Source organism: Rhinolophus sinicus, linkage group LG05, assembly GCF_036562045.2.
Source record: "Rhinolophus sinicus isolate RSC01 linkage group LG05, ASM3656204v1, whole genome shotgun sequence".
Lineage (NCBI taxonomy): Eukaryota > Metazoa > Chordata > Mammalia > Chiroptera > Rhinolophidae > Rhinolophus > Rhinolophus sinicus.
In genome coordinates, this window is record NC_133755.1 from 144,715,390 (window position 1) to 144,742,199 (window position 26,810).

A 26,810-nucleotide genomic window follows, 5' to 3' on the forward strand; every position below is an offset into this window, starting at 1 on the left:
TTCTCCCCACTTCTCTCTGCTCCTCCGTGTCTCTCCAGCTTTAGCCTGGGAAATCCCTATACCTCACGGCACGAAGTCGCAGGGCTCAAGCTCCGGGCTGCGCAGTTCGCCGCACCCTTGGCTACTGGGGAGCCCTGGGAAACACACCCGCATCCCCTCGGGCCCTCGTCCTTCGCTCCCCATTGGGCCCCCAGTCCCCGCCCCCCACCCTCCCCTACCTCTCCGCCGCCGGGGCGTGGCGTCAGCACGCCGGCCCCGCGTGGGGTTTAAATGCCCACTAGCGGGAGCCGAGGCGCTTCTGTGCCGGAGCGCGGTCGGGGCTGGAATCGTAAGGGTGGGAGGGGAGCGTGCGAGCGGGATCCCCAGCCACCGAGCGCGCTACCCCTCGTTCTGCCGCAGATGACTCGGGAGCTTGGGTCCAAGCGTCGCCCATGCTACATCCCTGTGCTCCGCCGACCGAGAGTTGATGATACAACTCTTAATTGTCTTCGCTGCCGGGAGCCATGAGCTGTCTGGATGTTATGTACCAAGTCTATGGTCCTCCTCAGCCTTACTTCGCAGCCGCCTACACCCCCTACCACCAGGTACGTGTCTCCTCCCGGCCAGTACCTCGGGGACGGGTGGCGCGCTCGGGCTTCTCCGACCACCGCCTGTACTCGGAGGTCCACGGCGCCTCCGCGCGGGCCGCGGGCGTTTAACCAGCGGCGGGCGCCGCCCGGATGCCGGGATTGCCGGCGCTGCCACCCGTTAGATTGAGCTAACCCCTTTAGCTTGCCCGTTTGCTCTCTGGGGAAGGCAGCTAAGCCCTGCTAATGCTTGCCCCGGTTTTGCTGGGAATAAGCAGGCGAGGATCGCGCCTGCTGGATTTTCTTAGTGTCTGTCGGACTCCAGGTTTGTCCCAGCCCGAGCCCAGTGCCGGTGTGGGGAGATTGGCGCAAAGCTCACGCACAGAAAACCAATCTTTGGTCCCAACAAGAGCAAAAGCCTGTCTTTGCTTTCTGTTTGAGAGCCAAAGACCCGCGTTCTAATCCCTGCAGGTTTATCAAGGGCATAGATTTTTCCCCGTTTCAATTCTCAGGCGATCAGGCCAAATAATTCCAGAACCAGAAAATTCGTTACAACAGAACCTCACGAAACGCATTGGTTTTATAATCTTTGTTTTGCAAAGTTTGGGAGAATATTATTGGGGTACAATTGACTGAGCAGAGGCAAGCTTCATAGATAATACTTTACCTTTCAGGAACTTGAGTAGCTGAATAAGGCTGCCCTGCCATCAACAAACCCACTTTTAAAAAGACCACTTAGCCCTGGTTCTGTAAACTCAAGTTTCACTTAATTATTCCTATTTCTCTTTTCTCTGGGCTGTGTCTGGTGAACAGTTCTTTCCATTTTTTCAGCTGATGTAGTGGAAACTGAGGAAAGTAGTCCAGGAAAAGAACAAGATCACATTGGGGCGTAGGAGGCCGGACCAGGTTGGAAAGTGAGGGCCTGGATTCTTGTTTCCGGGAAATTGAAAAGCACACCAATGTCGGAGTCCATGCTTTTATCAATTTTGCTTGCAAATTCAAAATATCTATTCAGCTTCTGCTTTTCCCTTCCCTCTCCTCTTTTTTAAACTTCCCAAACAGGAGTTTGTTTAGTCTCAATGTTAATTTTAGGAATTACCAGAGTCCCTCATTTTATGCCTAGTGGGAATGTGCTAGAAGTGATGATATTGCTAAATAACTCTTTAGACTTCAATGTCTGAGATGAGCTCCTTCCCACGCTGGGACTACTGCAAAGAGAGGTGGGTTGATTTTCTATTTTTGGTCCTTTCTCCTCCCCGACCCTGGACCAATCTGCTGCATTAAGGTCTCTGTTCATTTTTGTATGGCCCTGCGTCCTTCTCGGAGGCCATCTCTGCCTGCATAATGTTTTAACATTGCGTTCAGTTCATTACTCATTTCTAAGAAAATGTTTTCAGCAGCTACGCTTGGTTTTTTAAATCACTATCAGTCACAATTACCCAACCTCAGCCAAGATCTTCAGCTCCTCCTTTTTATTACTTATTACCTCAATGTGTACAGAGATGATGAGAGTGGCAAGTCTCATAACCCACTGGTTTTTCTTTACTAAAAAGATCTGTTTAAAAATTGAGACACACTTTTAAGTGGACAGTATATGGGTGACCAAATATCAACTTGTGTTTATTAAAATGATCCATGTCACGATGTTATTCCACCTTTTTACCCCATATAATTCTGTCGTAAGTGGAACTTTTTCACACCTTCTGTGGTAGTTCTTCCTTTACAGCCTGGTTGTGTGCAGTGGATTTTTTCTATTTTAGTGTTTCATCATGAGGATGCTTAATCTTGCATCTTATGCTCTGCCCTGGATTCTCAGGCAGGGAACAGTCAGGCTCGAACTGGACTTGGGTGCCGTTTACCCTTGGAGCCTGATTTTAAAAATATGTCTGCCCTGAGCCTGGCTTTGAGGTCAAACTCAATTCATAACTGAGCTGCTTATGCGTCTTCCCGGACCGTCACCCTGACACCTTCCGAGAGCTTTCCCTGTGGCCTCACAGTAATTCCTGGGTGACGGAGGCACCAAAAGGGCACTGTTCCTCTTAGTAAGTCCACCCTTGTTCACCTGCAGGTTGAGAGGTCTGCTGGCTGTGAAGCCCAAGTTATTGAGCACCGGACTTAGGCTCCGATGCCAGTTTCCCCCTGGATACCTTAGGGATCGGTTGAGGGATTGCAGTATGAACCCAATTTGCCATCACTTTCGAAATTGACTTCTTGCTTCTTTCTCTCTTTGAGCAGAAACTAGCCTATTACTCCAAAATGCAGGAAGCCCAAGAGTGCAATCCCAGCCCCAGCAACAGCAGCGGCAGCGGCAGTTCCTCCTTTTCCAGCCAAACTCCGGCGAGTATAAAAGAGGAAGAAGGCAGCCCGGAGAAAGAGCGCCCACCAGAGGCGGAGTACATCAACTCCCGCTGCGTCCTCTTCACCTATTTCCAGGGGGACATCAGCTCCGTGGTGGACGAGCACTTCAGTAGGGCCCTGAGCCAGCCTAGCAGCTATTCCCCAAGCTGTACAAGCAGCAAAGCACCGCGGAGCTCCGGGCCCTGGCGGGGTGAGTATGGGGCTCCACTGGCAAGAGCGGATAGGGAGCCCTCTCAGCCTGGGGCTCAAGGAAGTGCAGCTGAAAGAATACTAGATGTCAGAGAAGAGGTGAGGAGGGCCATTTAAGGAAGGTAAGGAAATCAAAGGAGGAATAGGCACAGGCATAAGATCTCTCCTCCACGAGGTAGAGAAAAGCAGAGCAGAGCAGTGACCTAGAAAAAAGCACCAGCCTTGGAATGGAGAGGCCTGGGTTTGCATATTGGCTCCACCACTCCCTAGCAATATGACCTTGGGCAAATCTTTTAACCTCTTTAAGGTCACTTTATTTACTACTCTCAAATTAGAATAACACTTGCCCTCTTAACTATCCCTGGAGATGGTGGTAAGACAAGCAGAAAAATATATATAAATGTGCTGTGCAAATGTGAGAATCTAAGCAGTCGCCATGCCAGTGGGGAGGAGTATCTTACAGGGCACTTACCCAGTTTATGAAAATTCGTAATGAAATTTGCCCAGAATGAAAAGTCGTAGGCCCCACTGCAAGCAAAACCTGCTGAAGAATGTCTCCTAAAACCTACCTGTGCCTTTTGTCATGTTTCATTTACTCTTGAAATCTTGAAGCAGAAAACATCTTTCAGTAAGCAAGTAAAGTAACAAAGAAATAAAAATGTAGGTACAGCAAAAACATCTTTAAGGGTTTTCCTCAAAACATATCCCTCCTTCTTGTTCTGCACTTCCCACAAAGCACAGCTTACCCAGCCGGGCACGATGATTTCTTGGACAAGCCAACTAAATCTCCCTCCTATTCTGAAATTTCAACCTCCCTTTATTACCAAGAGAAGGGTGGAGTTAACTATTTGGTGAACTTTCTCACTAAGCTTAGATTTTGGTGTGTGCCAAACTGAAAAATTAGGACTTTGTTGTAGAAAGGAAAACAAATATTACATTTTGGGGGAAATGACAACGCTCATCCTCACTTTTTTCTCTTGAGTCTGACAGATTGTACAAGCCTTTCTTAGACAAGCTCCAAAAACATTAGTTTTAAATACAGAAAAATTTTTTTATTCTCTAGTTGCCTAAATATTTTTAATAGGAAGACTGTTCATTACTCTGAATGTATTTTAAAAGTATTTACAATTCTCTAGTATGTGTGCAGATGCCTTCCCCAGACGTGCTCAATAAAGGCCCCTTGAATTAAATATCTTTCTTTCCCTCCCTCCCCACTAAAGGCAACAAATTTGATCTAAATGCTGTTCTCTTAAAATGCTTTCAGGCACTCGGGGTCAACAGTGATACTGACAGTAATAATAATAATAATAATAATAATAATAATAATAATTTATTATGTGTGGCATCCACACTTGATGCAGAAAGTTTGTTAATTAAAACTTAAAAGAGCTTTCCCTTCGTGTCCCTCTGTGCCAGGGGAAAAAAATGAAAGGTTTCTAGAAAGGAGGCTAATAATAGCAAGACTTTGAAATATGTCAGTGGACTTCCAGTTTACCAGAGGCACATTTTCTAGAGCAAGAGAGTCTGAAACGCGAGAGGGGGTAGTGAGATCGCTAGGCGGCCGACCAAGAGTGGGAAGAGGTATCTAGCTTGAGGAGAGGCTGCGGGTTGGAAAAGGGAGGCTGTGCCTGCCCGGAGACCGTGGAGGCAGCTCAGCCTTCAGTCAGGTGAAGTTCCCTGCGCTCCAAACCTGGGGCTGGGGGAAGAGGTCTCTCCGCTCTTCCTCTCCTCGGCTCGTCCCCGGGTTTGCGTACAGGACACGTTAGCAGAATCCGAGGAAGCCTGCCTGACCTCGAATTCACAGGCTGCAGCTCCCTGAGAAAGACGCCGCCCCAAAGGGGAGGCTGCGGATCCACCCCCAGCCGCTGCTTTCACGCCCTTAGCCCTGTCCTGAGCTTTCAGTTCTTCCGTGGCCTTGCTGGGTCCGCATTCCTGTCGCCCAGCAGTGACACGCTCCTCTTTTCCTTTCCTCCCTTCCGCTCGCCTCCCTGCAGATGGCTCCTTCCCGATGAGCCAGCGCAGCTTCCCCGCCTCCTTCTGGAATAGCGCGTACCAGGCGCCCGTGCCCCCGCCGCTGGGCAGCCCGCTGGCCGCCGCGCACTCGGAGCTGCCTTTCGCCACAGCGGACCCATACTCGCCGGCCGCGCTGCACAGCCACCTGCACCAGGGCGCGGCAGAGCCCTGGCACCACGCGCACCCGCACCACGCGCACCCGCACCCACACCACCCCTATGCTCTGGGCGGCGCCCTGGGCGCCCAGGCCGCCACCTACCCGCGGCCCGCCGCCGTGCACGAGGTCTACGCGCCACACTTCGATCCGCGCTATGGGCCGCTGCTGATGCCCGCCGCCTCGGGGCGCCCAGCCCGCCTCGCCACCGCTCCGGCACCTGCGGCCGGCAGCCCGCCCTGCGAGCTCTCGGCCAAGGGCGAGCCAACTGGTGCAGCGTGGGCTGCGCCCGGGGGACCCTTCGCGAGCCCCGCCGGGGACGTGGCCCAGGGTCTGGGCCTCAGCGTGGATTCAGGTAAGCCAGACAGGGAGCTTGGCCGACCAAGGCTCTTCCTGCCCTGTGCCCCACCCTGGGCTGAGTCCTGGACCCCTTAGTTCTCCTTGGAGACCCCAGTGACACTGGAGCCCGAAGGTCTGCGTGGCCGGGTGTGTCTCAGCAGACAGATGACCCTGTGTAATCGGTGGGAACAGAATGAGGAAATAGGGCCCTGCCCTACCCTGGCTGGTAAATATTACAGAGGACTTTTTAAAAACTAAAATATGTTAGATCCCAGCTCTGTGCTGTTCAGTTCTATAGTCACTAGCCACTAGTGTGTCTGTTGAGCACTTGAAATGTGGCTAGGCTGAATAGTGTATACTGGATTTCAAAACTTTGTCCAGAAAAAAAAGAAAGTAAAATTCATCTTACTAATATTTTTATATCGACTGCACGTTGAGTTATTTTCAACACATTGAATAGTGAATATATTGCATTAAATAAAATATATCACTAAGATTCTCACCTGTTTCTTCTTACCTTTTTCAATGTAGCAACTAGAAAATTTAGAATAATGCCTCTGGCTCCCATGGTGTTTTAATTTGACAGCTCTGATCTGGAGTAACTACTAAGACTAGTTTAAAATCCTTTACAGCTGGGGAGAGGGGTGTTTTGTCACCTAGTGACAGTTATAAGAAAAGAAAAATATGACTCTGAAACCAACTTAATGGCCAAATTAGATAGATCTCTTACAAATGTAAAACTTAAGAATATAATTTAAAAGATAATATTATGGTTGAAGAGTTGAATTTGAAAGGCGCATTCAAATAAAGGCTTACCTTTTTGCTTGCTTTGGTTTTAGGACAGATGAAAAAATAGCTGTTATAAATGCAATTTTGGGGTGGTCAGTTAGCTCAGTTGGTTAGACTGTGGTGCTAATAACACGAGTTTGCCGGTTCGATCCCCACAAGGGCCACCATTAGCTGCGCTCTCCTTAAAAAATAAAAGCTATTATTGGCATGTAGTCTTGCCCACTCCCCAGTCCCTCAGATAAAGGATGGATATTTCTGTTGGCTTTGCTTTTACTTTCATTCATGCCCTTTAGATGAATTCTGTGACTTTTACAATAAAATAGTATTTGTCTTTGTCTTTCCTTAAATATTTTGTGCCTTCCCTCCCCCACCCCTTCTCTTCCCTCTCTCTGTCTCTTCTCCCTCTCTCTCTCTCTCTTATTTTCTCTGTGCTTTCAGGTTTACAGCCTCAGGACAAAAGCAAGGATCTGTACTGGTTTTAGACAACCCACCTTCTTCCCTGTAGGTCTCGCTGCCTAGCATACTTGCTGACACTCAGAGATGAATCGAGTGGGTTTGTAACAGCTTCTGATCTTGGTTTGCAGCTCGTCGTTATTCCCTCTGTGGTGCATCCCTCCTGAGCTGATCTGCTGACCCAGGTTGCCCCTTCCCTTTCCCTTCTGAGCAGCCAGGAGGCTCAGCACCTGTGCCTCTGACTTCAAGGATGAGGACACGAGAGAAGGCAGAGACTTCAAACTTCTTCATGTGTCGGGAAAACCAAAACACACACCTCAGAAATTTCATCTAAAAATAATTCCTTCTGCCGAAAGAGCATATCCAAAGACTCTGAATTATTTTTAACGACTTTTGGGCAAATCACTGGAAATATCTGTGGTCAGATCACTTAGGTGATAATACGTTTTCTCGGAAGGAGGGAAAGAAAGAGAATTTTTGGTGTGAATATTTTTTATGCTGATGTGAATTATTTCATTAAGTAGTGTGTTCATAGCACTACTGATGTCAATATCCTCAGATTTAAAATGTATTTGTATTTGCATCGAAGACTGTGGTAGCGAAAAAGAAACCAATTCCTTCTTCCTCACCTATATAGCCTCCAGCTCCCTTACTGCCCATTCCCTCCCTACAACCCCCCCACCCCCACCCCTGTCCAGACACAAAGACACACTTTTTTCTTTGGATTGTGAACATGGAAGCCTCAGCCTGAATGTGAGTGGCAAGTGGCTTATCTGGAGCCACCTGCCCAAGTCTTACTGAAATGCAGCTGTTGTAGGACAACTGTTTAAAACTCCAGAAATACATCGACCAAGGTGGCACTTCCCAGTGTTTGGCACAACAATTGCAATTGCACTGGCTATATTTTATATGTGTGTGTACATATATAATATTTTTTACAAGGAACATTTTACGATGAAAGAAGAAACCCTTCTCTGCCTTCTTTCCCACAAATTCTGATCCTCACTCTATCCTCCACTGGATGAAAAAAAAGCAACAAGATACCCCAACTGTTTCCACGAAGAAGAACTAGGAATCAACACAAGAAGAGGGAATGTTCCATGGAGTCTTTAATACCTCGAATATATTTCTTAGTCTCTGTGGTCATGAGTTGGTCAATGTAGTGTTGGGACAGGGGAAGGGGTCTCTGTGCGTGGGCAAAGCTGACGGTGATGAGGAAGAAGAAACAAACATTAAAAATGTCTGTTTACTGTAAGGTCGCTGTGTTGTTTCATAAAAAGAAAATAAATGTCTTAGTTTTTTCTAGTGGAATAAAATAATTTATAGTAGTATGATCTGACGTCAGAAAATAATATTACATACATATGTATATATATATATATATGCATATATACATACATATATATATATAACTTTTTGTTTTTCCAAAGTGAAACCTGTTTTTCCATGCTGTGTAATCTGTCAACCCCTCTACCTCTCACATCAACCCTGGAAATGAGGAGTTAGGTATCTCCCTTCTCTTTTATAAATGAGAACATTGTGGCCCACAGATGCCCAGGGCTTATCTCTTTCTTAGCATTTATGAAGTCAGAAGCAGAGATAGTACAGGAAACACTACTCCATACACCATTCAGTCAGATACACACTTACTATTTTTCAGAAGAGAATTACTGTTACTTCTTAAATTCTAGGTTCTTAAGACAGTGGAGTTATCAGTTAAAAAGTATGTTTGAAAAATTGGTTATTTTTATATCTTAATAAGTTAGGTTAAGAAACCAAACCTACCAGTAGGGTAAAAAAGATTAAGAAATTAATGGTTTTCCTTTTTTATCTCATGACGCCAAAGTTATTTGTATATCTCCGAGGGAGATACTTTGTGTTATGCCCAATTTGCCCTTGTAGGTTGTTAAAGCATAAAAATATTAGTTCAAATCTTGACCTTCATTGTAACATGAGAGGCAAATATAAACAATAGTGTCAAGAGTTGGGGGCAGTTAAGGGACCTTACTCAGAATATGGCTTAGCAATATTACCCTTCCCATCTTCCTATCATGTTGGTAGCTGCGAAGTAGATTATGATCATTACAAGGACCTATTACTGTTTTTGCTTAGATGGAAGGTACTGTATGATTAAGCTGCACTAGAAGTGATAACAATAGTAATAACTAATGTTAATTGTTTATCCTACACTAGTCTGAGGGCTTTATATATAGGTCAACTCATTAAAGCCTCACAAAAATTCCGTGTGATATGTATTATTATGATCCCCTTCTCATTGACAAGAAAACTGAGGCTCACAGAGGAGAAATAATTTTCCCGGTCGCATAGTTTGTAAGTGGCAGAGCCAGGGTGCCAACCCAAGCAGCCCAGGTGCAGAGACTGCACAGTCATCTACTGCAGTAACTGCTTGTCCACCTCTGATTTATCTTTAGCTCCCCAGCTTTGGGCTTCAGTTCTCCTCTGCAATAGATGAATAAGGAAGGGGAGAGGCAGGGCAGCAAGCCCTGACACACTGTAGAACTTACAGGATCCCAGGTCTTAAAGGAATCACCATAGGACATTGTCCACACTCCTTCATCAGATGCCACTGCCTGTAGACCAGTCAGCCTGATGAAGATTTCCATTCTTCTCCTAGAGGGAATTCTTATTGCTTCTCTTGTTCATTCATTTCAGTATTTATTAGCCTTCAGTGCTCTGAAGCTCTTCACACCCAACCCAACCAAGTCATGTAAGAGTTAGCCTGAGATTTGGACATTGAAGCAATAACTAAAATTAACTTTGGACTTCTCTGTGGATTTTTTAAATCCATGTTCCATTGGCATGGATTACTGTAATGTACAAGCATAAATAAAATATATTAAGTTCCAGCTTGCTTTTCGGACGTTGCCACTGAGTATGCAGTGGAAGCAGAAATCACAGCAGTGCACAGTCTGCTAGACATCTTCTCCAAGTGGTCCCCACTGAGACAGGCTCTTTCCCCGTGCTCCACCTGCGGTGGCACTCACAAGTTCTCTGATCAGCACCCACAGGGAGCATATTCTCAGCCACGAGGTTCTGATTACTGAAACCTCTCTCCTGAGCTGCATCTGACCTGAATATCAGGTTGCTGGCGAGGAGACTCATTCACTGGAACTGGCCTTTGGGACCAGATCCTGAACAGACCATCCAGACTGCTGAGCAGGGCTCCAGTGACCTGGCACATAGGACACACGGAGGAGAGCACTTCCCTCCATGTTATATGTTCCTAAAGCAGAAATGCAAGGTGACCTAAAACTATAATGATTCTGTCCTGTGTGAGAAAAGCATCACAGAGAACTTTGGTGAGCTAGTAGCCCTAACTGACATTCTTTATGCCCACCAAGTCATGCAAAATATGAATTCCCCTGCCTATATTGCTAATATTCATGAAACTATGCAGATTAGAGAAGGCCCTCGTAGTTGGGGGGAAAAAAAGGACATTCAAGGAAAAGAGACAGGAGAAAAGGATGGCATCAGAAAATGCAAACATGGTATTTTTACATACATCATACCTGGTTAGGGGCCTGAGAGAAAAATTCGAATCTCCTATAATCATCCCGGTTGGCACTGGTGTCCTCCTCACCCACAGCTTTTCCTTTGCACTTGGCCTCTACTAAAGGAGAGGTGATGAAAAGGGGAGAGACAGCTCTCCACCACCAAATAATCCTTTTGCCGATTGCCCTCTGGCTGAGAACCCAGTCACCCAACTACAGGGAACTCTATCTGTTTTACTGCTTTAATTTAAAAGGAGTTGCCATCCTGTCTCATTTCCCCTTTGAAGTTCTATTTCAATGGGTGGCAAATTCTAGCAATGACTTAAGTTTGATTGGGGCCTGGATGGGAGGGAAGGCAGGGTTGGTGGGTGTTGGGACTCAGTCTCTCTGACTGCAAGCTTCTCCTGCCACTGTTTCTGGATAAGTATTGCATTTTCTCCGCCCTTTTGCACCACAGGGAAACAACTCTTAAGGTAACTTTAACCTCCAGTCTGTTTAAAATCCCAAACCCTGCTCCTATGTGCATGCACTCATACATCTATCAAAATAAACAAGAATCTTTTTTTTTTTTAAGCACTTAGGGACTGGTTACTTTGGAGTTCAAGGAGATAAAAAATAAACAAACTGCTTTTCATATAAATGCCATTTCCATAAATTGCATTTTAAAATATAATTCATTAGGTGTCAAAGCATGGAAGAAAAACAAAGATATTTGAAAAGACTTTTAAAATGAACCTGGAAAACATATGATTCCTTTATAACAGTCTGTGGACAATTTGCATGCATATAATTCATATTTCGATTGTACTTGTCAAAGTCTTTGCTCTAAATTCCCTTCTTCCTTGCAAGATTTGTAAGGATTTATTCTTATTCATTATCTATTACATATTCCTAAAATCTGGAGAAAAGAAATAGTACCATGGTTGTTCAGAGCAGGTATGGTTTTTGCAGTTGCTGTTTGTACATAACTGAAGTTTTGATACTTACACAAACAACAGAGTTAAGCAAATGTAAATTGCACGTTTTCTCCATACCAGCTCTCCTTGGTCTCATGACACTCTAATAATACAAGTACAGTATCTGCACAATAGCATCTATCTACAAATCACTCACACACACACACACACACACACACACACACACACACACACACACACACGTGCAGGCCTAAAGAGTAATCAGAGACACCGTGCCCTCAGACAGGCACAGACATAAATGATTATTCTCACTTGACAGACCAACTGCACTGCTCTTTCCTTGTATTTCACTCCAGCCCCAGAGGATTGGATCAGGAAAGAGACACTTGATAGCTGCTGTTTCCGTGGTTGAAATATTTGTGAAGTTAACGCATAACCTGAAAGCAGAAGCTAATAAATTATAGAGTGCTAATTGGGACTGGAGTGGAGTTGTCAATCATGTTATCCTAAACACAGAGAGACCCTCATAACCTAAAAAGGCAAAGCAACCTTCAGGAAAAGCTCCCAGTTGTTTCCAGCCTTGACCCACTCCAGCAGAAACATCGCGACCCCACAGAGCCGCCACTGGCAGAGTCCGAAGAGGTGGTTCTGCTAATTGAAGCTCATTTTAAAAAGACAAACTCTCTTTTAGGGGGAAAGAGTAAACTATTTTACTGAAGAATCAATGTTTAGAGAAGCATATTGTTTAGCAAAATATGTATTGAATTTACTAGAATAATTATTACTTTGGGAAAACGTTACCTTTTATTCGGAATTGTTCACTTTAAAAGACAAGTATAACTCAATAAAAAAAAATCAAAATTTCTCCACAATATAGGGTCATGTCTACTTCAGATTGCAGTATGTCTATGAGTTTTCCAATGTATTCTTATGAAACTAAGCTCCTCTAAAACAAAAATAAGAAGACCAAATATCCTCTGCCTTGCTGGAATTCATTTACTTCACCTAGAAAAGCAGCAGCACCAGATTTCCTATTTCTTTGTTTTGTTCTTAGAATCTCTGAGTAATCTCTTTCATTCTGCTGATCTCCCAATGTTTCAAAATGGTTAAAGCGATTTTGCTCAAACTATCCTCCACTGTTGTCATTATTTCCATTTCCTATCAAAACTGCACAAATGAATAAGTATATAAGTATCACTACATAAGAGACAAAAGGTAAAAGGTAAACTAAACTTTAGGAAACAAAACTAAGGAATTAAAATTTTCTGAATCCTAATCTCTATTTGCATGATTCTAATGATCAAGTTACCAATTAGAAATTTTTATCAACCTTTATTTTCAGAGTACATATTTTAGTCTCTACGCGTATTTACAACTACTAAATTATTCTATTTACCTTATAATTTGGAAGCTTTAGAATACTTCAAATAAAGTACTCTTCACTTAGGAAAATCAAATCAAGTATATTAAAATTCTAAACACACACACTCAAAACAACAATTATAATTGATGGGAGTGTCACAAGCTTTTTTTTTTTTTCATACTAATTCTCATTACTGCAGAGTTGCCCTTATTTTTGGCAACTCCTTTATTGGCCCCGTGCCAATAATGGTATGATTGAGAAATGGGATGGAAAACAAAACAAAACAAAAAAATACTTTTGTTATTTCTGTTTATTTTTACCTATTTCTTTTTTCTTCTTCTAGTGCATTTTACCCAATGTGTAATCTATCCCCCAAAAACAATTGAATATTTTTTACTCTACTATCATGTGATAATTTTTTATTGTACCTGCTTTTATATAGAACTTTCTGATATCTCTGGAAGCACTGCCTAAAAGTTCTTTATTATTCCACCTTGCTTTGTGGAGTGTGAAATCCCTTTCTTTCCTCAGGCAATTTCTCCTCCACACTCAGAAACCGAGAGAAGGGCACTGACAGACAGATTTTGATAAAAAACATACAGAACAGAGCTTGTGATATTGTTCTTCCTTGTTCAAAGACTTCTTCTAAAAGCACATTTCACTGATACTTTTCTAAAGGAGTAAGAAAAGGATTTAGGGAAATGTCAGCCTTATAACCCATCGAGAAAACCACAATGAAGTTGCATTCAATTAGAATTGGTGAGAAGGAAAATTATTTACAATTTTACACTTAACAGTTCCAAACTATCCAGTTAATAAATAAAAAGTGATAATGCTAGCACCATCATCCTGCACTGAAGTTTGGAATATCTGGTTATTTGATGTTTAAGTAATGATGTTATAAATAGGACTGAATTTTTTAAAAATCTACCATTGGGATATTGCCATCTCCCTTTTTCACTTGAGAAATAAATGTATTGAAACTATAAAAGACTAAACAATGCTTCACAGCTATAAAATGTACCAGGCTGCAGGTAATACAGGCTTTTAGGAGAATGGGTTTTAGGAGAATGAGGCAGAGTATAGGTAACACTGAATCTCCCGATGTCACAGAACAGCAACAAGGCAAGACATTAAATGTTAAAATAAAATTATATAGTTTAATAGCATATAACTTTTCAGATTATAAAAACTAACTACTGAGAAAGATAAATACTATATGATTTCACTTACATGTGGAATCTAAAGGACAAGATAAACAAACAAACAAAATAGAGACTCATAGATACAGAGAACAAACTTGCCAGAGGGGAGAGGGACGGAGGATGGGTGAAAAAGGTGAAGGGATTAAGAAACACAAATTAGTAGTTAAAAAATAGTCACATGGATGGAAAGTACAGTTTGGGGGACATAGTCAATCATGTTGCAACAACTATGTATAGTGCCAGGTAGGTACTAACTAAGGGAATCACTGCATACATTATATAAAGGTCTAACCACTACGCTGTACACATGAAAGTAATATAAACTAATATTGAATATCAACTGTAACTCAAAAAAGGAAATAAATAATTTTGAAAAAGAAATAGAATGTTTTTAAAAGAAAATAAACAAAATTATGACTGTATTTTTATAGTTATTTGAGAGTGCATATTTAATTTTTGTCACTTCCTTTATTAGAGGAATTCCTAACTGGAAGTCAGTTACATATCCTTTACTCCCCGTCTCCTTCCTATAAACAGAAAAATTCTAAAAGTGACATTATAGAAAGTGCTATGCACATTGTCTTTTCATTTTCTGATTTGGTCTTTGTGCTTTCTGGTCCTGTAAGTCTATATCAATGATCAGAATGAAGTTAGAACTATCTGGACTCAGTTTTCAAGAGGACATCAAGCTCATCGTGAATTTCAGCTCAATGGTACACATTCTAGAAAGTACAAGAGTATCTAAACTCAATTCTTCCAGTTGGCTGTTCCTCTAGATTAGAGCAGTCTGAATTGTTTGTCTCATATCCCACAAAATTTTCCCTGTAAATTCCTACCTCTCATTGTATTAGAGAATCTTTACCCATATTGCCTTCTTATCCAAATGCTATCTATTCTTAAGTTCTGCCTCTTCCATGAACCCTTGTCTCCACAACAGACACAATAAGTGGTCTCACCCTTATTGGTACTCTTACCATCTAATGTGTACACCACTTAATTTGCAGTTATTATATAACATCTTGTGACACAAGTTCAGGATGTAAGAGGTTGCATCCTGTTCACTCTTGACTTACAATATCCTTTACCCTTAACTAGATATTAAGTACATTAAGCAGGTACCACCAACTATTGTGAAAAAAAAACAAAAAACACCCCACAAATTATTGCATTAAATGTTTAAATATTATTATATGAAAACCAAGGTTAAAATATGTTGATTTGAGTTGTGTAGTACAAGTTGAAAAAATAAAAACTGTCTGAAAGCCCATTTCAGTAAAGAAAATCTTATTAAAAGGAGTGGGGAGAGGTTCTGTCACTCTTAGTAGCAGCCAAATAGTGTCAAATATCCTTTTTCCTGCACTTGTGTCCTGACCCTCAATCTCTGTCTTCTGTTCAAGGACATCCACTTCAACAATTATCTTTTCTCCTTACTGTACTATCACTTATCCCTCTCCACTGAATTATTCCTATTAATATAAAACAGTCTGTAATTCTTGTCTTTAAAAAAATAAAACCTCCCTTGACCCCATCTCTCCTGTTACTAATTTCTCTGTTGTCTTTAAGTGGCAAAATGCCTTAAGTGAGTCATATTCTTGCTCTCTTCACTTACTTTTTCATTTTCTCTTGTACCCACTCTAATTTAGCTTGTACCACACACACACTTGTCAAGGCCATCAGTTAGCTCCACATGAACATCAATTCTCAGTCGTCCTTTCATTTGTTTCATCAATAGGGTAATACATCAGTTAAGATCCTCTGATAAGCAGATGCCAAGACACATAACATGCACTTGAGGCCTTATTCACTTGTTCTAGCAAAAATACTACATCTGGCTCATCAACCACAAGTAGGGCTACTATTTTGTTTAACTTGTATACTCTAGAGTCATTCTCTAGGTTCCATGCAGTTTCTACAGGAGCCCCAGTGAATTAAATGGAGATATAGAAACCATGAATCCTGCAACCTTTAGATCTTTAATGGTGGCACTAATCATTGTCATCCCCCTGGGATTTGATTTTATATTTGACTTACTATGCTGGCTAGAGGAGGGAAGGGAGGAGGTCAGCAGTTTCAGAGGTTTCCACTTGGCCTTCACACTATGATATATTTTATGCCACAGACCAAGGATCCAATGAACCAACCACCAAGCATGTCGATCCCAATTACACATTTGAAGAGTAAGGAAGTAACCACCAGTGGTTCCATGGATGTAGTGGACATGCTTTATATTAAACTTTAGTCAAGACTTATTTAATATTTGGCTCCATAATCCCCACTTTAATGGGGATTAGATGCTTCAGGTCTCTGGATGCCAGTGTCAACTCAGACTCTGTGTCCAATAGTCTGAAATGACTGGGAATTCTCCCATTCCCCAGTGCCTACATTGAAGCCCCTCCCAAGAGGCCCCAGAACCAACATACCTGGAGGTAGTCTTCAGACCACATAAGAGCACTGTCCAATTAGTTCCACAAGCAACACACACAAAGGGTGATCTCAACAGGCACCAGAGCCTGCTGGGGTGAATCCCACTCATGGGGGTAAGTCCCCCACACAGCAACCTGTAAGCTGTGCACATGGCCAAACTCCACAGGCAATCAGCCTGAGGATCAAGTCCACTCACTCACTTGCCAATAGCAATCAAGACTCAACTATAATAGGAGGGCACACACAACCCACACAAAGGACACTCCTGGAGTACCCAGAGCAGGTGACCAGGGAGACTGTGCCAGGGTCCTACAGGACACCTACTACATAAGGCCACCTGGCCAAGACTGAGAGATATAGCAGATCTACCTCATACATAGAAAGAAACACAGGGAGGCAGCCAAAATGAGAAAACAAAGAAATACATCTCAAATAAAAGAAGAGGCGAAAACTCCAGAAAAAGAATTAAATGAAATTGAAGTAAGCAACATACCAGAGACAGAGTTCAAAACAATGGTTATAAGGATGCTCAAGGAACTCAGTGAGAACTTCAACAAAAATAGCAAGCATAAAAAAGCACATAGAAACTATATAAAAAACAAACAAACAAACAAACAAACAAAAAAACACACAGCAGAATTGAAGAACACAGTAACTGAAATAAAGCATGCACAAGAAAGAATCACCAGCAGACTAAATGGAGAGGATCGAATCAGTGATTTGAAGACAAAGTAACAGAAAACACCCAATCAGAGCAGCAAATCAAAGCAGGAAAAAGACAAAATAATATTAAAAAATGAGGATAGTTTAAGAAACCTCTGGGACAACTTCAACCATAACAACATCCACATCATAGAGGTACCAGGAGGAGGAGAAAAAACAAGGACTTGAGAACATATTTGAAGAAATAATGACTGAAAACTTCCCTAACCTGGTGAAGGAAATAAACATACAAGCCCAGGAAGTGCAGAGAGTCCCAAACAAGATGAACCCAAACAGACCCATACCAAAACACACTATAATTAAAATGGCAAAGGTTAAAGACAAAGAGAGAATCCTAAAAGCAGCAAGAGAAAGGCAACTAGGAACTTTTAAGGGAGCCCCCATAACATTGCCAACTGATTTCTCAACAGAAACTTTACAGGACAGAAGGATTGGCAGAAAATATTCGAAGTGATAAAACGCAAGGATCTACAACCAAGATTACTGTACCCAGCAAGCCTGTCATGTAAAATTGAAGGACAGATAAAGAGCTTCCCAGACAAGAAAAAGGTAAAGGAGTTCATCACCACCAAACCAGTATTACAAGGAATGCTAGAAGGACTTCTTTAAGACAAGGGAAAAATAAAGATCAAAATTATGAATAACAAAATGGGCAATAGCTACATATCTATCAACAATTACTTTCAATGTAAATGGATTAAGTGCTCTAATCAAAAAACATAGGAGAGCTGAATGGATAAGAAAACAAAATGCTTACATATGCTGCCTACAAGAGACTCACTTCAAATTGAAAGACATGCACAGATGGAAAATAAAGGGATGGAAAAAGATATCTCATGAAAATGGAAACAAACAAAAAGTTGGGATAGCCATACTTATACCAGACAAAATAGACTTTAAAACAAAGGCAAAGAGAGACAAACAAGAGACAAAGAAGGACCCACTTCTGGGTATTTATCCAAAGAAATCCAAACCACTACTTGGAGGGGATATGTGTATCCCTATGTTCATTACAGCATTGTTTACAATGGCCAAGATGTAGAAGCAGCCTGTGTATCCAACGACAGATGAATGGATAAAGAGTAGATGGTACATATATACTCGGATTATTGCTCAGCCATGGAAGGTAATGGGTTCTTGCCATCTGTGGCAGCATGGACAGATCTGGAGGGTATTATGCTGAGTGGAGAATGTCAGACAGAGAAAGACAGATGCAATGTGATTTCCAATACATGTGGAAATCTAAAGAACAAAACAAACAAATAAAACAGAAACACCACCATAGACACAAAGAACATTTTGATGGTTGCCAGAGGGGAGGGATATTGAGGGGGTGGGTGAAAAATTGGAAGAGATAAGAAATACAAATTGGTTGTTACAAAGTAGTCATGGGGATGCAGGGTATAGCATAGAGAATATAGCCAATAATATGCTAAGAGCTATGTATAGTGAGTTCTAGACTAGTCAGGGGGATTACTTCTTAAATTATACAAATGTCTAACCAGTATGGGGAACACCTGAAATTAATATGTATAATATCAAATGTTAAGTGTAATTGAAAAGTTAAAAGCGGGGTGGTAAGAAGGGAAGTAAGAAGTTCAAATTTCCAGGTATAAAACAAATAAGTCATGGAGAAGTAACATACAGCATGGAGAATACTGTCAATAATATAGTGATAGCATAGCATGGTGTCAGATGATTTCTGGACTTACGGTGATCACTTCTTTAGGTATATAAATGTTGAACAACTATGTACACCTGAAACTGATATAATGTATGTTAGTTATATTTTTTAATAATAAATAAATAAATAAATAAATAAGAGCAGCAAACTACAGCTTATCCATCCTAAGGGATGTTTTTGCAGCACTTAGAAACATTAACAAAGAATTTTTAATGATAAGGGGGAAAGCATATGCTATCATACAACTATTTCTGCCATAAAAATAAGCTTACATTTGGGAAGAAAACAAACAAATGAAAAAAACAGGAAGAAAATATTCTAAAATATTTACAATAGAGCTTGGGTGGTATATTTTGGCCATTTGATTCTTGCTGTGAAGAAGGCTGGAAGGATTAGAATAGGTCATCTGACTCAGGCCCCGACCAACCACAAAAGGCAAAGTTGTATTGGCTTCCTTTTACCAAGAAGAAAAGGTCAAAGAGAAGTCAAGGGCACCTTAACCAAAAGGCCATTCTGAGGATAAAAGGTGGGCCTGAGACAGGAGAAACTGATAATGATAAAATAAATTTTTGCCTCTTTTAGCTTATGTTCACCAGAATTTCAGGCCCCACCTAAACCTGGTCTGAAGCTCAAAGCAGTCCCCCAACTTCTATAATCTGTCTGTCTAGGTCTTGGGAGATCAAAAGAATACTCTTGAGTCCCCCTTGGCATTAGACCAATTCTCTGTCATCCCTCCCAAGAGCTACAAGTGAGGACTTGTTACACAATGTGTTGGAAAAGGATGACGAGAAAATCAGCCAATTAATCCATTAAACATGAAAACCTACTTTGGCTTAAAGAAGATGCAAAGAGTTAGAAGATATCACCCTATCTTCAGAAAGCTTGCACTTCACTTAAGTAAAATAACATAGAAATAGGATAGAATTACATGTGGTTACTGCCAAATGAGATGTAAAGACAGGAAAGGCAACGGCTATTCTGAGAAGGGGATGGTGAGGGAGTTAGGGACAAGTTTTCCAAAAAATTGGACTATGAGCTGATCCTGAAGGATGAGTGGTATTTAGATAAACAGAGAAGAACGGGTGAGGAGATTCCAGTAAGCCAGGGAAAACCGGTATGCATAAGTGTATCTGGGATCAGGGACAGGCTCTTTTTTAAAGGAATTTTTCAGTAAAGCATTTTTATTGGAATTATATCAACATATTAATTTTACCTAGGTAAATTTTGGTTCAACTGGCACTGTTAAATTGTGAACAATATTTTTCATTTTTCAAGTAATTTTCTTATGGATTATTACTTCTCCTTGAACAATACAAAATGAAGATTAGATTTATCTATCAGCTTTTATATTGTTTTGTTTTGTCTTTATCACTATAGCTTCTGCCTTTGGGAGCCATTATTTCTCTCAAGTCTGATATTTCCAGGTCATTTTTTGCAGATAAAAAAAATTTGTCAGTAAGATTTTATACTTCTGTTAAATGTTAGTGAAAAAAAAAAACATTTTTAAAAGTGCTATTTTTAGCCACTGCCAATATTTTTCCTCTAGATTACAAAATCTAATTTTTACAAAATTAACTTACAGAATTTTTAACATTACCAGCCACTTGTATTTTATAAATTACTTTTAGCTATAATAAATTTTACCTGTGAGATTTTAGCCCGTCTGTTTTTATCATACATTAAATATTTCTATCAATATTACTTATTATGAATTATAAAAAAGACTACTAATTTGCACTTACATTTTACGTGAAACATATTTTATGAGCTGTTCTCCTTAGATATCCTATACATTTCTTTATTGTCCAAATTATAATGCAAATGTATTGTACTAAAATTCAATTCTTCTATATACTTCTGATCCCTTTGTGTTTTGCAGAAAAAGGTCCATGGCACTGGCAGAGCAAAAATCCTGGTTGTAAGCAACAGAAACTGAGTCTGTCTGATTTAACATTCATTAAAAAAAATAAGGGGAACTCACAGAATTCCTGGGAGGGCTTGAGAACCAGAGTGGGGTCTATGGAGCTGAAAGCTATGGCTAGAGGCAGACAGCAGAACCGGTTGGTCTGGTTACCGCAGCTGCCAGAGACACCAGGCTCCCGATTCTGCCAACTATCCTGGCCCTGGACTCTGCAGTTCTGCCAGACCAAATTGCAGTTGCCACCATCACCAGGAAAGACTCTGGGATCCCCGTTTCTTTGCATCTTTAGCTCTCAGTTAGACGCCTGTGGTGGGTGTGACTGAGTGGTGGGGGCCAGGTCACATGCCTGGCTTCTGCTGCAAGAGATCCTGGAGGAGCAAATGGAACATAGCTCCGGCCCAGAAGATGAAGGTGGAGGAATTCCCTAACCCAGGAAGGGGTGGCATATGCTGGGCTATCAGAAGCTCAGAAAATATCCTGTCTTGTTCAGTGGAATAACAGATGTGGCCAAGTGGCCCAAATCCTGGCCCTTTACTTGGAGGCTATTCACTACAGAATACATTGACTTCCCTGTGTTTCTCATCATAGCCAATCATCTGTGAAGGTTCTCAGACAGTAGGCCAGTAGAAAAATGAACTCAATTATCCAAGGTGGAAGCAGATATGTGGTCCTCTTCCATGGTAGATTTTAGCAAATGTTATAATCAAAATGTCCTTCTCTATATCTAACAAACATCCTCTATATTGCAAATGAATAACACACAGAATGTTTTCATTAGTGTTGCAATTAAAGCAATTGAGCCTTTCAGATTAAAATGGGTAGCTGCAAGGAAAGAAGGAAGGAAGAGAGAGAGGGAGGGAGGGAGGGAGGGAGGGAGGGAGGGAGGGAGCCAAGGGAGATAGAAAGAAAGGAAGGAAGACAGAAAGAAGGAAGGGAGAAAGAATGGAAGAAAAAGAAATGATTGGCTTTAAATTAGAGTGTTTCTCTCAAGAATTTTTTAAACAGTTCTCATTAAGGTATTTATTACGTCATGTAGTTGCTAAAAATCACAGAATTTGAATTAACATTGTATAATCATTTATATTTAATTTTAAGGACAATTTGATACTAAATGTAATCTTAAGTATTTTATATATATACAATAGCTATGGCTAATAAAAATCTTTAATTAGCTAATTTCCATAACAGCATACAAGTCATAGATTGATTTTTATACAACCCAGAGATCGTGGAATGCTAAACTTTAGGATTTAGAGATCTTCATGGTCCTATTTTCAGTATGACTGAAGCTGCTGTTCAAAACCTCCAAAATACAAAATATTTCAGAAGAGTCATTAAAAACAATATTTTACTATAGCATTAGCTTTCCAAGTGATTTCCCATGTCTACCTGCTTGTTCCTTTGGTATGTGCAGGTATTTAATCATTTCCTTGGTCTCTTGGGATAATCTGTAGTTCAGTCGCGCCCCTGAGCATGCTTCTCATCCCCCTCCTTCAGGTCCTTGAACATACCTATTTTGTCTCTAATCATCTGACCAAGATGTTTCTGTTACAGCCCAGACTGAAGGGTGGGCAATGGTCTAAGGGACCTCAAGGGTAGGGGAGAGCAGTTTTCCTTCCAGACTCATGAGTCAGTCTTCCTAAGCTTTCTAAATGCTCAGTGGTTCACCTCAGAATTTGGCTGAAGTTGAGACAGTTGGTATGGGGATTGTCAGAACTGAAACCAAGTGGTTCTCAGACCCAAGATCAGAATTCAGGAACTTTCCAGTGGTAACTCAGAATCATAGACCACCACAAATCTATCATTCCACTAGGGTTTTCTTTCAGTAACTACTTAATGGGAGTGTTCATATCAACTCTGCATTTCCCAAACCGAGTTATTAATCAGACCCATCTCCATGTCCACTGTGAGTGAGACAGGCATAGTTCAGGCCTTCAGGCTTGCCAGGGCAGTAAGCCACTTGTTTTTCTTGGCAGATACCTTTGTCTGCATGTGGTTCCTTCTCTTCTTTCCTCAGACCACAAGATTCAGATTCCTCGGAGCCTAGAGGACCCTCAGAATTATCTTCACCTTGGCTATATTTTGTGGCAAGTACCATATAGTTTAACCCTTCTTGGTTCTTGGATTCCATTAAAGCAATTGACATACTGTCATCCAAATTCAAACAAATCACATTGCCATCTTCACCTGTGAAAAAACAAAGCTGAAAGTTATTCTAGTATCTATTTGATTTCCTTTATGTGTGATAAACAGGCTGAGAATTATAACAACACCAACCTTAAACATTGGTTCAGCAAATATTTATAAGGACAGTTAAGGCAATACAACGGGGAATACAAAGATAAATAAGACATGTTCCCTGTCCTTGAGGCTATTGCAGTTTAATAGAGGAGCAGATATAATACCATAGGAGGTGTTGTGTGCTATAATAAAGGAGTACATAAAATGTGGTGAGAGCACAGAGCTAATTGATTCTTCCATAACAGATGAAGAAATTAATTCCTTTGTGATAGAAATTAAGTGGTCATAGGAGTCCTTTTTGTCTAAAGTGCTTATCCTTCCATCTTGCCACTGTAGCTGAAATATCTACCGCTAGATTAAGTAATTTAGTCATTTATTAAGATAATATTTATTGAATGCCTAGTATATGCCAGGCTGTGTTCTGGGTATTGATGGCACAGAGATGAATGAAACAAACTAGTTTGTTCTTTGAGGTTTACATTCTAATGGGGGGAGACAGACAACAAATGAGTGAATAACTAAATCTATGTCAGGTGGTGATAAGCAGTATGAGGGAAAAAGAAAGTAATGGTGGAGCGGCTGCTATTTTATATGAGGCATTGGCAAAATCCTCTTTAATGAGGTAAAATTCAAGTAGAGACCTGAATTAAGTGAGAGAATGTGCCATGTGGCTATCTTAGGAAGAAGATTCCAGGGGGAGAAAACAGTAAGAAGTGGAGTCCCGAGGCGGAGCATGCTAATTGAATTGAGGGACAGCTAGGCATCCAAGGTGGCTGGCCCTCCTCAGCCATCTCCCTGGGACAAGTAGCACATGAAACCATTAACACTAATTGGCAAATTTAAAACTAGCTTGCTTATGACCTCAAAAGGCTGACAGGGAATGGACACAGGCTTGGCAAGTATTGATGGTAAGACTGAGGTAGAAGGAAAATGACATGAAATGTAATAATAATTGTTGTTAACACTTACACAGTACTTACTATGTGTCAGGCACTATTCTAAGCTATATGCATATATTAACCCATTCTTCTATAGAGGGTGCCAAAAACAATGTATACACATTTTAAGAAAGGAAAACTGTATTGAAATTGTAATATTCAATATATACCTATAATAAAAGATGAACACAAGTCACGTTTGACTTCTGCAATTACAAGAGGTGCTCAAAGTGGTTACCATCAGCATCCAGACACTTTTGATTACGGCAAACTACTGCTGGAGCAACATTGACCAAAGTGTCCACTTGTATACATTTTTTTGGCACCCCCGGGATTAAGCATTATCCTTAATACTTAAGTATTATCCTCATTTAATAGATGATGAAATTGAGGCACAGAGGGGTTATATAATTTGCCCAAGGTCACACAGCCGGAATTTGAATCTAGATTGTCTGGCTTGAGCCTGTGTCCTCACAAGCATTCACCCTCAAGGGGAAGGTGGAGTTGCTGTGCTGTGTGAGGAGGACCCACGTGGGTGGGCAGTGTGCCCTACAGGAGTCCAGGAGCAGCACAGACTCAGACACACATGCATATGGCATCGGGGTGGCAGCAGAAAAATGGGCAGCCAGAGAGTAATTACCTTCCACAAAATTGCGCTCATATTATTTTGTCTTTCCCTACTTCAAGGCTAACTTCCTTACATGCAAAAGTATAAGAATCCTTGTTGAAACCTAATAGCAGAATTTCTGAAATATTTCAAAAAATTCTAGGTAATCAAAAAGAGAAATACACAACGCAATGTAAGATGAATACACAAATGTATATTGTGGGAATTGTTTTTTATCCATATTTTCCAATCTTGGGGTATTAGTACAGGGATAAAAAATTATGATCAGAAATATTACTATCCTTTCATAAAATATATTTGAAAAATCAGAAACAGTTCAGTAGATAAGACGATGGTCTTTCCCTTTTTCCTCCTCATCCTTCCAGCATGAGAATATCCAATGGTGTGGATGACACCGACTGGGCTGCCCACCCCCGGCACTCAGCTTGATCTACACCCAGGTTGGGTTTGTTTGGAATGAATTTCAATTGAAATGTGGGGAAAACGAAATAATTTCAAAGGACTAAGGGAAGCATCACTGTACCTATTTTTCCCAGTGGAATCTAATGGATCTACCTATTTACCAAGTTCCAAACCTGACACAAAGCTTACCTTATTAGAAGAACATATGAACTGCTATCTCTACTCTGTATTATCAGGAGCTCATTTCTGTAGCATACACCCGCCCCTACCCACTGTCCCGCTGACAAACAGGATGGCCCAGCTGCAGGCTCACAAGTTCTTTGGCAGCGTTTCATGTTCGTCTTCCTTGTTCAAACATTGTTATAGCACATTTCAAACCACATGAATAGTCGGACAGTGTTGTAAAATATCTCCCCCATAGAAATAACTGTATCAGATGCCATGTTTGGTTAGTGCCTACGTGGCGAATATCTACAGAAGGATCTAAATGTTATGACTATTGTCAATATGTATTAATAGCCATTGAGAAACTCATAAGAATAATTCACTATGTATGATAATAGCGATAGAAAATATCAAAAAGTGAAAGAAATAAGATATTTAACTTTAAATAGTCCAGTGGCCCAGATTATTGAGGAAATTAGGCTGTTCCTAAAGGGCTTAAAGAAATTAGGGTAAAGAAAAGTTTAAAATTTCAATAAATACTTAAACCTATGATATAGGTCTAATTATTCATGTTACTGGCTGCTTCACTGCCATATTTTTATCCCATTAAATAACATATTGGGAAACTTTCTAATGAAACAGGATTTTAATTTTTTTGGCCTGTTGTTGAGTTATTTGAAAAGAACTTTTATATAAGGCAAATAAATGCTTTTTGTGTTTTTTTTTTTACAAATTCTGGCACTGTATGTCAAAGAAAAATCATTATCTAACTGCTTCATTGGTTCATGGTACTTAGAGCAATATTTAGTAACTTGACCCTGGCAAACTTTCAGCAATTAGTACATCTTCTTATTGCATAAAGAGATGGGGGGGGGGGGTGTTTGTTTTTGTTTAAAAACTACTGAATAGAAAACCTGCAGGTCAGGCGTTAAAGCAGAGATTCTGAACAACAGCAGCACACACTCAGCAACCCTCTCTTTAAGAGGGAAATATTAAAATAAAGACTTCCAAGTAAGACAGGGTATTAACAGACGAGACATATGCCGGCTGACTGGCTATGTTTAGAACAGCAGAGGAGCATTTAGATTTGTTTCCTGTGGAACTCTCTGGGACTGATGAGGTGATGTTTACACAAATGTTTGGATGAAGTCACAGGGATATTTTTACTAGATGCCCAGATATGTTACTAATCTTCCTTCTCTATTCCTTCTCCACCCCATTAGGTCAGTAGGACCATGGGATAGACAGGGTATTATTGCTCTCTGCAATTCTAATGCCCTTTATTATTATTATTTTTTTCAAAAAAGCCCTTCCCGTGGCTTTCTTATCTTCTTATATAGCTCCAACAATAACAGTGAAGACCGACACTTCACTACTTTTGCTAAACATGCCCGCAGGTCTGCAAAGCAGCCAACAATTATTAAACACATTCTCTTTTATTAAAAGGGTAATTAAGTTTAGACTTCCCTTGAAGGGACTGTTTCATGACTTGCATCCTTTTCAAATATGCAGATTGTACCTTTCATTCTATTTCTTCTCTTTTCTCTGCCACTTTGGTTTAGTCATGTCTCAATTATCAAAATTTTTAGTGATTTCCATATCTCTTACTATTCCTTAACGTCAGAAATTACATTCATTGTAAGTAACAGAATGAGAATTTCCCTTTTACTGAAATTACATGTCTTTCATGGCACAGAATTGCTTGTTTCTATCTAAATCATCAAAATGTGGTTATATTCCCTGTTAAACTCTTCCTGCATCATTATTCTGCATATCTATGTCTGCTTCTCCATGTTTTTGAACACTATTTAGACTTTTAATTCAGT

General features: G+C 40.8%; 2 protein-coding genes across 6 annotated transcripts in view; one reads left to right on the forward strand and one right to left on the reverse strand.

Moving 5' to 3' along the window:
* Positions 1-279: 279 nt before the first annotated feature.
* VGLL2 (vestigial like family member 2) lies at positions 280-8,116 on the forward strand. 2 transcript variants are annotated; one of them, XM_019741324.2, is made up of 5 exons: positions 280-584; positions 2,802-3,114; positions 5,108-5,635; positions 6,847-6,909; positions 6,993-8,116. In XM_019741324.2, exons 1-4 carry the CDS (start codon positions 504-506, stop codon positions 6,888-6,890), a joined length of 966 nt encoding a protein of 321 aa, XP_019596883.1. In that variant the 5' UTR covers positions 280-503; the 3' UTR covers positions 6,891-6,909; positions 6,993-8,116. The 2 variants fall into 2 exon arrangements, with proteins under 2 accessions (XP_019596883.1, XP_019596884.1); XM_019741325.2 differs by lacking the exon at positions 6,847-6,909 and having other exon boundaries at positions 295-584.
* A 13,499-nt stretch (positions 8,117-21,615) lies between these two features.
* ROS1 (ROS proto-oncogene 1, receptor tyrosine kinase) overlaps positions 21,616-26,810 on the reverse strand; it is a 98,302-nt gene continuing 93,107 nt past the window's right edge. For 3 of the 4 annotated variants that reach the window (XM_019741354.2, XM_019741353.2, XM_019741356.2), the window contains one exon: positions 21,616-22,797. In XM_019741354.2, coding sequence (XP_019596913.2) covers positions 22,490-22,797 — 308 coding nt within the window. In that variant the 3' untranslated portion in view covers positions 21,616-22,489. The remainder of the gene's footprint in view (positions 22,798-26,810) is intronic. The other variant, XR_012496723.1, reaches the window with a different exon arrangement.

What these genes read in the sequence shown, in the direction of transcription:
- VGLL2 (XM_019741324.2), top strand. Translation starts at nt 504, where the DNA reads ATGAGCTGTCTGGATGTTATGTACCAAGTCTATGGTCCTCCTCAGCCT. An exon ending in CCTACACCCCCTACCACCAG is followed by an intron (nt 585 to 2,801) that starts GTACGTGTCTCC and finishes CTCTTTGAGCAG; the next exon opens with AAACTAGCCTATTACTCCAA. An exon ending in GAGCTCCGGGCCCTGGCGGG is followed by an intron (nt 3,115 to 5,107) that starts GTGAGTATGGGG and finishes GCCTCCCTGCAG; the next exon opens with ATGGCTCCTTCCCGATGAGC.